The sequence below is a fragment of the Heterodontus francisci genome, chromosome 25 (genome assembly GCF_036365525.1).
Source record: "Heterodontus francisci isolate sHetFra1 chromosome 25, sHetFra1.hap1, whole genome shotgun sequence".
NCBI lineage: Eukaryota > Metazoa > Chordata > Chondrichthyes > Heterodontiformes > Heterodontidae > Heterodontus > Heterodontus francisci.
Window position 1 is genome coordinate 59,322,930 of NC_090395.1, and position 11,519 is coordinate 59,334,448.

At 39.8% G+C, this 11,519-nt stretch overlaps 1 protein-coding gene across 1 annotated transcript; it reads left to right on the forward strand.

Moving 5' to 3' along the window:
- The first annotated feature begins 195 nt into the window (after nt 1–195).
- Nucleotides 196–10,595, forward strand: il10 (interleukin 10). The gene is made up of 5 exons (XM_068057282.1): nt 196–409; nt 1,100–1,162; nt 2,023–2,175; nt 7,005–7,082; nt 7,173–10,595. The coding sequence occupies exons 1-5, from the start codon at nt 254–256 to the stop codon at nt 7,260–7,262; spliced, it is 540 nt and encodes a 179-aa protein (XP_067913383.1). The 5' UTR covers nt 196–253; the 3' UTR covers nt 7,263–10,595.
- Nucleotides 10,596–11,519: the final 924 nt, after the last annotated feature.

The following is an 11,519-nucleotide window of genomic DNA, read 5'->3' on the forward strand; positions in this document are numbered from 1 at the left end:
CAAAATTCTGCCATTAAATTTCACAATGATTAATATACATAGGGGTCAATGGAAACTTCAAACTGCCGGGAAGGTTGAGTGACATTTAGAAATTTGACAGTAACCTCAAATAATACATAACCAACAGGAAATTTAATAGGAAGTCAGAAACCAACAGCGGTCATGAAGGAAATATATAAAGGAAGAATCAAGGTAAGAACGCTATACACTTTAGTGCACATAAACTTCGGGTTGTGCAAACCAGACAGAAACCATGAAGTGTGTCACTGTTATATTGTACACAGTGTTTAGCATTCAGTGTTGCTGCTGCAGGCAAGAACAGTCGGGTGACCACTGCTTTAGCTATGCTGTGTTCCCTGCTCACCTCAAAGAACTCAGAACTTCATATCGGAAAATAAGGACTTATTTTGTAAGTATGAAATTAAATACATTTTGTCCAGTTGTTGAGAACAATTCATTCTTTGTAAATTACAGGTCTAGAACATAACAATTTATAAAGTGCATGAGAGTCAACTCTCTCACTGACAAGTTTGTGACAAAGAAGATTTAGAGCTCTTTAGTTTGCTTTCATGTAAATGCATTCCAAATAGTATTTTAGGAGATAAAATAATTTAAATTAGATTTGAAGATGTAAGTTCAAAATGGTACAATAATTATATTAAAACTGTTCACTACCAGCTAAATTAGCTTTGACATCAGTTCTTTGTAAAGTGGAGAATATGTACTATATTTTTATTGAGATAATACTGCTATTGAAAAGATTTAATGCGTAGATTTGTTCAATTATACTTTGTAATGTTCAATATGAAAAATATGCATAAAGATTGTTGCAGGCAAGTTAGAGATATGTGGATCACAGTGATCCAAAATGTCTGCAGTTATTCAGACAGAAAAAAATGATTTAAAACAAAGCCTCAAACCAGACACTGTCTATCAGGGTCAACTATTGTGGGACTGTGTCATCAACAAAATGAGTCTTTACCGTAATTAGTCAGGGTCAGTACATTGCTGGAAATTGATTTAGGTCTAATTGTTCTGCTGCATTTGCTCACTGGAAACAATTTTGCATTTAGTAATTTGTATTTCTTGTTTCTTATAGCAAAAGAAAGATGACAATTTTCAGATAACGCTGCTGAGAGGCAGACTTCACCATGGATTCAAGGTAAGGAAAGTTTAACATGAATTGATTGATATATGAAGCATAAAAGCGATACATGAATGGAGCTCGTTGGCAGAGTCCCACTACTGGGAAATCCCTGTTTTTGCTTGTAGCTGTGTTTGTGTGCTTTGAATAGTGGTAATAACAGTGAGTGACTGTATGTAAAAAGGTTGCTATATCACGCGCGTAATGTGTACAGATTACTAGTGGCTCATTTCAACGCATTGATTTATGTGACACGTGAGAGGGGCTGAGTCACAGAGAATGCTCTGTCCTGTACATGATCAATCGGAAAATAAACAACATGTAGAGAAAGCTCATGCCGAGGATAAGAATCAAGTGGACTGCTATGGAACATAAATAGCATAGCTGGCAGTAATCACAATCCTGTGCATATTGGTGCCCACACACAAACAGATGCCTCCCACTCCCCAGCTACCACACGGAGATAAATCAGCGACACAACTTTCAGCAACACAGATTTCAGCGAGCGGATGTCAGGATTCAAACACATTGAATTTCCCAGTAGGTGCTGTCGCTCACCCCAAATGGAGGGGGAGTCACCTGTTGTTCTCTCAACTGGTGCATGATGGAACAGTGAGGGAAGAAATAACTAATTTTAAAAATTAGGTCAGAAAAGGGGGAAATGAAACTATTTAATACTAAACTAGACAAAAGTGTCCTGTTCTTATATGGTTTCTGCTTAAGCATATTGTTGGCCAAAGTGAAGATTTTGTAAATGCATAATTTCTAAATGAGAATCTAGACTGTGGCATGATTCCAACTTAGTGACAGAATTGTCATTTCCTATTTGTGCAATGACCCATTGCAAGGATATAATGGTGACGTCTTGAAATGTTCAGGGCCGTGAAGGATGTCAGTTTTTGAAGGAAATGCTGAATTTCTACCTCAGGGATGTAATCCCAGCAGCCAAGACCCAGCAGAAAATCATCAATATTGAGACCAGCAAAATTGGAAACATACTATCCGAGCTGAAAGAGAATGTACAAAATTGTGTAAGTACTATATTTTTGCCTTTATCCTTATACTATAGCCGCTTTTGCTGTTAAATAACAGGTCATTCTTTGGAATATTTGTTCTGGCTAAAAATACAAGATCAAAATACCAGAGAATGAGGTGAACAATTGGTATGCGCCTCACTGGTTACAAATGTAAAATGGGAATAATATAGACCAATTTCTGGACTCGAGATCCTGCGGCCGATTTGGCTCGCCTTTGTTCCCTGGCTTTGGCCTAATTTAATCGAAGAAGAATCCTGCGCCTGTTTCAAGGCCCTTCTATCATATTCATGAATAACTAAGTATCAAGCTGCACTTCTGATACCAGGTACTTTTTGCCCTGTTGCAAATACACATAACCTGTATTTCCATCTTGATGCTTTCTGCCGTAGTACAGTCTGTTTGCCGTAATGGATCATCAGCCGCTTTTTCCCCCAAATGCAACTAAATTTCTTATATATATATTTCCTGATATGAAATAGTGGATGAATTACAAATATGCGTACAACCCCTTTCCAATTTTTGCATCCCGGTCATCCCTACTGACACACGGGAAGGTTTTCATGCTCACTTTGAAATTAATGGAATGAAAATCCCGTGGGTTCTGTAAAGAGTGTACAACCCACACTGCCAGATTACCATAGTACCATGTCTACCCGATTGTGTCCTAAAACCAACTACTTTTCAGCCTTAAGGTATTTTAGTCAGTCTCCTGTCAATTCGAAGGCTGTGAGATCAAGCCCACTATTAAACTCATAAACTAGGTTGACACCTCGGTGAAATATTAAGGGTGTACTATTACTAAAGATTCCAGCTTTCAGATAAGACATTAAACGGAGGCCTCATAATCATAAAAGAATCCATGAGGTCATTTGAAAGCGAGCAGGAAGTTCCCTGCTGGTATCTTTGCCAACATCCCTTCCACAATCAACACTGCCAAAAAAGCAGATTATAGTCACTCATTCAGTTGCTGTTCATGAGACCTTGATGCTTGTATTTGCCAACATAATAACAGTGACTGCACTTCAAAAGTAGCCCATTGGCTACAGAACATCTTGGAATATCTTGAGGAGGCATAAATTATTTTTCTTCTAATTCATCTCTGATTTGACAGCCAATCTCTGAAGAATTCCTACAATTTACATATTTTAACATCTAATTAACCACATGGTATATGAATTTCTGATTTGTATAGTTGGACTTTTGTCCTTTTTTAAACCGAAGGCAAAACAAAGTAGATGTATTTATTCGGGTAAAGGTGCATTCAAAATTAAATCGGATAGTGGATAAATATAACGTCATTACAGTGATTTACTTGAAATTCTGTGTGAACTATCCCAGTTATTTTTTCGAAAAAAATATTTTATTCATAAAATTTGTAAAAGTACATTACATAACAGTTGAAATTTGACGTAACAAAGTGCAAGTGCAATACAGTTCAATTTCTTGTCAATACAGTATGTGGCACTCTGAGATGCCTTACCACTTACAATTACAGGTTATATTTAAAATATACATTGACATTTCATGCCAAACATTCTCTGGTGCAAACATTCTCTGGGTTTTATATAGGTTTAAGTGCACTGTGGCAGGAAGGCCATAGACTGTGACCTTCCCAGTTCTCTACTCATAAGGCAGAGTGGTGAACAGGAAGAGAGATCATCATCCTATCATTGCCTTGGGGCAACATGCCCTCCTGCCCCTTTGAAATAAAATGGTGAAAGGAATTATTTAGAAGGGAACCTAGGGAAGAGATAATGGTGGTTGACTTAAACCAAACCTCAATTCAAAGCTCCTTGCAGCAATTTAAAACTTTGGAAACATTCTCAGCAGAAAGTGAGCTTTTCAACACATTATTTTTGCATATAATTACAAAACCAGGCCATATTTCAGTTTGTTGCAAACCAAATATCGAATGCCTACCCTTTAAATGATACACAAACACTTCTAAAACAATCTAACCAGCATGTTCTGAAAGTGACTTTTTTAATGTCCAGTTTGGACAGGGAAATGTAATTTGTCTTAAAGTTAATTCAGATCATGTCAATGGATGAAATATAGGGCTTGTGTTTTCTTGTTAGAATTAATTTGCAGAAGCAAAGGTGTTCATTCACCTCTGGTACAGGGCTAGGTCAACATGTGCAGCACTTCTCTCTTGAAAGTTATGGTTCACAAAAGAAATGCAAAGCCCAAAATTTGCACCAATTCAGAATGAAACAAAAGCAGACGTAAAATGAATATACCACCATAGTTGCTGTGAAAACCGTTAACCAGATAACCAGGCAACTTGAGCGCACTTGCAAAAGTCTATGCGAAAATAAAGAATGCAAATTTTTAGTGGGACAGCACCAGCTGCAAATCAAGGACTTTAAATGAAAAAAAGAAGCACTGACCTAGTTGTTTTGTTAACTGTAACTCATGTGATTCCATTTGATCAAAGTAGTGGCAACCAACTTTGCGATAGTATCATTGGACAAATGAATGCACCAAGTTTAGCTTTGGGCTCTTATCCCGTTTAATAATGTTTCACAAATAGGCTTTTGATGTCTGAACAGCTGTGAAAAATTAGCATTCACTATTTTCTCTGAGTCTTTGGATGATTCAGCAGTAAGTGACAAAAGTGCTTGTAGCCAGTTTGTGAGTCTGAGCAACAGTTAGCAGCTGCTGCTTCCCTTTGAGTGTCACTTGACACTTATGTACTGAATGCGTTTTTTTTTTGCTTTTAGAATATGCCCACACCCATTCTGAGCAGTTGCCTACACTCATATAGGACATTAGTTAATCTGTAGCAATCTCTGAGGCTGAGATGTTGGGCTGTAAATACTGAGTCAGGGCCTGAGCTGACTCCAGAGTCAAGAAGTATTGCTCTGCTCCACTCTAAACTACCACTTCAGCATACATGCAAAGTGAAACTACTTGACACCAACAATAATCAATGTATAAATGAAGCCTAAATAGTCTATTTCATTTTTAATGTTGGGATGGAAAATGAACACTGTTGTAGGAGCTGGTACTTTCCTTGTACTAAAATAAAAACAAGAAATGCTGGAACCACTCAGCAGGTCTGGCTGCATCTGTGGAAAGAGAAGCAGAGTTAACGTTTCGGGTCAGTGACCCTTCTTCGGAACTAGCAAATATTACAGCATCTGCAGTATTTTGTTTTTACTTTCCTTGTACTAGTTCCTTGTTCTTTGATTAGCACCCCATCCACGGCCTTAAACATTCACTCCCTCCACCACCAATGCACAGTGGCAGCAGTGTGTACCATCTAACAAGATGCACTGCAGCAACTTGCCAAGGCTCCTTCAACAGGACCTTCCAAACTCGTGACCTCTAACACCCAAAAGGACAAGGGCAGCTACGCATAGGAACACCACCACCTGCAATTCCCCTCTGAGTCACTCACCATCCTTTTTTGGAACTATATCACTGTTCCTTGCTTGTCACTGGGTCAAAATCCTTGAACTCCCTCCCTAACAGCACTGTGGGTGTACCTACACTAGATGGACTGCTGTGTTTCAAGAAGGCAGCTCACCACCACGTTCTCAAGGGCAATTAGGATGGGCAACAAATGCTGACCTTGCCAACTACGTTCACATCCCAAGAGTGAATAATATACACATTGTGACATCCTGAAACATGAATAGATTAAAGTAAAGCAGTAGATTTTCTTTCTAATGCCTGACCAAATCTTGCATAGCAGTGCATTACTGCAGAGCAGAAGTTACCTACAGCTGTTAGCCTGACACATTTTTCTGTATGATGCCCTTTCCAAACAGTGATGTTTTTAAACCAATTGCACTTCAGTTAATATTCGCACTGTTTACACTCCTCAGACTATGCCATACTCTTCTTTCTTTTTCTTTTGGGCCTCCTTATCTCGAGAGACAATGGATACGCGCCTGGAGGTGGTCAGTGGTTTGTGAAGCAGCGCCTGGAGTGGCTATAAAGGCCAATTCTGGAGTGACAGGCTCTTCCACAGGTGCTGCAGAGAAATTTGTTTGTTGGGGCTGTTGCACAGTTGGCTCTCCCCTTGCGCCTCTGTCTTTTTTCCTGTCAACTACTAAGTCTCTTCGACTCGCCACAATTTAGCCCTGTCTTTATGGCTGCCCGCCAGCTCTGGCGAATGCTGGCAACTGACTCCCACGACTTGTGATCAATGTCACACGATTTCATGTCGCGTTTGCAGACGTCTTTATAACGGAGACATGGACGGCCGGTGGGTCTGATACCAGTGGCGAGCTCGCTGTACAATGTGTCTTTGGGGATCCTGCCATCTTCCATGCGGCTCACATGGCCAAGCCATCTCAAGCGCCGCTGACTCAGTAGTGTGTATAAGCTGGGGGTGTTGGCCACTTCAAGGACTTCTGTGTTGGAGATATAGTCCTGCCACCTGATGCCAAGTATTCTCCGAAGGCAGCGAAGATGGAATGAATTGAGACGTCGCTCTTGGCTGGCATACGTTGTCCAGGCCTCGCTGCCGTAGAGCAAGGTACTGAGGACACAGGCCTGATACACTCGGACTTTTGTGTTCCGTGTTAGTGCGCCATTTTCCCACACTCTCTTGGCCAGTCTGGACATAGCAGTGGAAGCCTTACCCATGCGCTTGTTGATTTCTGCATCTAGAGACAGGTTACTGGTGATAGTTGAGCCAAGGTAGGTGAACTCTTGAACCACTTCCAGAGCGTGGTCGCCAATATTGATACTACATCAGATGTAAAACACTGTTTATATTTTGGTATTGAAATATGTATGATTTCCAACTACAATAATTGTGAAAGACAACAATCAGCCATTGAGTAAAATTATATACTTTTGTTTTTCAGCATAGGTTCTTCAACTGTGACCTGTGCAACTGCAGACCTAGCCCATATATCGAGAATATTTATAAAACATATGAGAAGGTAAGATAGAGATTTTGTCCTAAAACATCGTGGAAGAGCTGACTTTAAAATAGTTCTCATTGTCTAATGCTGTATTATTGTGCTTATCAGTTGCAGGGGAAAGGTGTATACAAAGCCATTGGAGAGCTCAACATCTTTTTTGACTGGCTTCAGAGATACATAATGATGAAAATGAATTGATAAGTAGCAGAACTGGCTTGAAGGAACCAATACTTCCTGATTTTAAAAAGTCACTAGTATTTAAAGTGAAATTTATATTTAGGTTTTGCAGTTTTTTAATTCATAAGACATTTGAGAAATCATGATGTTTTCTGCTCCCAACATTTGCTGACCCTTTTAAAAAAAAATAATGGTCTTTTGGTTCTCCCAGCGCCTAATCTGGTTGAGAGAGTGGGTAGGTTATACCACTGTGTAACCAACTGCTAGGATCACACTGAAGTGTTCCACCACAGTACCCTGCTTTCTTGTGCAAAAGTGCCAGTCCTATGCTCATTTGACACTTGCTTTCCCTTAATGAATTTACGACAAAAAAACTCTTATGCATGAAGTCCACAAGAGTACAATGACATAAACAGACTTTTTTGCAATGTCTAAAAATGTATCCCCTCACCTTATATCTTCAGAATTCATCCTGAGACTGCGCAAACTAAATGTAAATTATATATGAATGATTTTCATTCAATTATTATTTTCAGCACAGTGAATAAGAGAACTGCAAATAATATTTTCTGTATATTTGTACAGAGAATTATTTTTGAGTAGCAAAGATAATGTGTTCGTCAATTTTATTTTTAACAAATAATATATTTTGGTAGTAACAGATTTAAAATCAGCGATTGCTGTTAGATCATATAACTTACTGGATATTTTGCTCTTACATTTGGATGCATAGCTAAAATATTTTAAATAGAATATTTTTGTACTATTTTTGAGAGCATAACATGGAATTTTAATTACTTTAATTTCAAGTTATTTTCATAAATCCATCTATTACTGTATCAGTAATTCTCTAACACCCAGTTCAAAGGAGTTTGCAGCATTAGACACAGCCAAATTTAATTCCACTATTTATTGACTTGGTATGAATACTATTAGTATTCAAATGAATGTGCACTTGTGTGTATTTTATTGTTAGTTACAGTATATTGTCTCCAGTAACTGCAGTATTGGAAGCTATCTTTTAGGCTAGTTTAAAATATAAAACTTTTACGTGTACTACATTCTCAGACATCAACATGTTTTTCTAGGACCCTTGTCAGTGTAGGTAAACCCTTCCTCATTTGAATAATTCAACACATGTCTTGATGTATTAACCGTTTAAAGACAGGGGGCTAGAAATTTGTCTCAGGCAGTGTCACAAAATGGACCATATTGTTATATGCAGTGCCTGACATTCAGTTTCCATGGCTGTCAACATTGAGTCGAACAGGTGGCTGATCTGATACAGCCCATTGTGTGCCACTGCCCGAGACAAATTTCTAGCCCAGGTATTTTTGATACAGAAAATGTTTTTGGTTAATAAGTGCATTAAGAACTAAACTACACACTAAGGGCTGGATTTTATGATTTTATGTGCAAAATGGTGGCAGTCCCACCTATGACATCAGTGGCCCCGCCACCGTGATTACACGGGGGGCAGCCATTTTGCATTGTGGAGGTGGCCGTCCCCCCCAATTACCTGGCGGGGGCAGTAATGGAGACACTGTTCATGGCGCCACCTGATGTTAAAGCAGATGCTGGCGCCATCTTTAAAAGGCTGCCAACCCTGCATTTAGTCTCTCCGAGCATTGATCACCAGCTTATTAAATGAACACCTCTGTGGTTTGCGATAAATAGGCATCATTCTGACCATGTCAGATGTTAGAGCAAGGATGGCCCCTCCCCCATTCAAACACCAGCCCCTTGTAGAATACCCCCTCCCATTCAAACACCAGCCCCTTGTAGAGTACCCCCTCCCATTCAAACACAAGCCCCTTGTCGAGTACCCCCTCCCATTCCAACACAAGCCCCTTGTAGAGTACCCCCTCCCATTCAAACACAAGCCCCTTGTAGAGTACCCCCTCCCATTCAAACACAAGCCCCTTGTAGAGTACCCCCTCCCATTCCAGCACAAGCCCCTTGTAGAGTACCCCCTCCCATTCCAACACAAGCCCCTTGTAGAGTACCCCCTCCCATTCAAACACAAGCCCCTTGTAGAGTACCCCCTCCCGTTCAAACACAAGCCCCTTGTACAGTACCCCCTCCCGTTCAAACACAAGCCCCTTGTAGAGTACCCCCTCCCATTCAAACACAAGCCCCTTGTAGAGTACCCCCTCCCATTCACACACAGGTCCCTTGTACCCCCTCCCACTCAAACACCAGCCCCTTGTAGAGTACCCCCCCCATTCAAACACAAGCCCCTTGCAGAGAACCCCCCCCCACACCATTCACAAACAAGCCCCTTGCAGAGGTCCCCACCATTCACACACAGGTCCCTTGTGAACTCAAATAGCAGCAATGGCTGCAAAGCCTATTTCCCCTAAAAACCTTTGGTGAGTTATCTTCCTTTTCGCCTCAGTGGTGTCACCTTTTGAAAGTTGAGAAACTAAGGGCTTGTAAGTGCTGCTGTCATGCACAAAATTGAGAATCTTTCATTGGATTGTGGTGAATCAGATTCAAATTCATTTCAAGCAGTATTTATAACATTTAAATTATGATGCCGTCACGTCGGGGTTTCTGTGCTTCCATGGTACTTCCCCACCTCCGACAAAATTGGCCAGCAGCGTTACGGCGCCTGGTTCCGTGGCGGACGGCTCCGCAATGATTCCCCGGCTTCCCCACACCAACAAACCTACCTCCGACAATAGAACAAAATTCAGCCCTAAGTCTGACATCACCGTCACACTCACATACATTTGTGTGTTCATGCAGAAGAATCCTCCACAGTCGAGGGAAAAGGGGTTAAAATCATTTTCTACCAATAAATAAATCATTCATTATTTTCATTTGAGTTGTTCCAGTGGTACTGAAGGAAGGTTCACAAAGTAGATGGCGGGAATACAATCTTTGTAAATGTTGATATAATTTGTGCATGTATTTGTTAACAAGCCTACCTCAAGATTATTGCAAGCTGAAACAGTGACTTTGGAGTTCATGAATGAAATAACTAACCTCAGTGTTATATGTTTTACAGTAAAATGTAGCATTTGTGTTGACCCTTTGAGCTACTGAATCTCTTAAAGTTTTCAGTACAGGCTATATCTGAAATAGAAATTCCCACACACTTCTACTGCTGAATATTGTGAAGACAAAATTAAGGAAAAATATAGGATGCAAAACATTTTTGTGACATTTGTTAAAAACAATTCTTGTAGTTTGGGGAAGTGTTCCTATAATGTTCATAGGGTTTAAACATTGATTATTCTTGCTTATTTAATGTATTGGTGCACTCTATTTACCTCATCTTGTGTGTCATATGAATTGTAATGTACTGAATTGTTCTATTGAGATAAACACCATTTGATGCATTGTTTACATTTCATCTCTCTTCATTTATTTACCTTTTACCTTGACGCAACATACAATGCAAAGCAACAGAAACATATTGCTGAATATACACCATTGGTTAAATGACAGTTTTGATCAAATATAATGCCCAGATATGAATGAGAATAGGACCTCACTCCCCTTGGGTTTTCTACTGGAGCTCCCACTGCACCAGTGTTTTACTAAAAGAAATAGCTTGCAGCTGTTGAAATGCCATAGCATACAAAGCTACAGGCCAAGTGCGGGAAAATGGGATTAGATTGGATGGGTGCTTGATGGCCGGCACAGACACGTTGGGCCAAAGGGCCTGTTTCTGTGCTGTGTAATTCTATGACTCTATAGTGCTTTTCACATCGAATGTCCTGAAGCACTTCACCACCAGTGAATCAGTGCAGTTATGCAGGCAAATCTAAAGCCAACAAAGCAAGGTCCAATAAACAGGAAGTAAAATAAATGACCAGGTAATCTATTTGGGTGGTGTTGTTTGAGAACTGGATATTGTCGTGTACACCAAGAGACCCGCACCATAAATAATACCTTGGGATCTTTTACATCCATCTAAACAGGCAGACGGCAGCTCAGCTTAGCATCTTATCCAAAAGATAACAACTCCAACAATCTCTCCATACCATACTGAAGTGTCAGCATTGATGATGTACTTAAGTCATAGAGTGGGACTTGATATAAACATTACTCAAAATTGTTTTATATTTTAAACAAGGACTTTAAAAATGCTGAGGCACCAAATAATGCTCAACTATAAGTCTATCTGGTTTACTCTTATTCCTATCAATAATACTCCTGTAAATTATAACCTTCAAATACATTATTGGCCCACACTCACAGGAGAATTCCAGGAATGCTGAATAATGCTGATAAAACTGAATGCTTACATTTTGCATCATGAAGCTG

What these genes read in the sequence shown, in the direction of transcription:
- il10 (XM_068057282.1), top strand. Translation starts at nt 254, where the DNA reads ATGAAGTGTGTCACTGTTATATTGTACACAGTGTTTAGCATTCAGTGT. An exon ending in GGAAAATAAGGACTTATTTT is followed by an intron (nt 410 to 1,099) that starts GTAAGTATGAAA and finishes TGTTTCTTATAG; the next exon opens with CAAAAGAAAGATGACAATTT. An exon ending in TTTATAAAACATATGAGAAG is followed by an intron (nt 7,083 to 7,172) that starts GTAAGATAGAGA and finishes TGTGCTTATCAG; the next exon opens with TTGCAGGGGAAAGGTGTATA.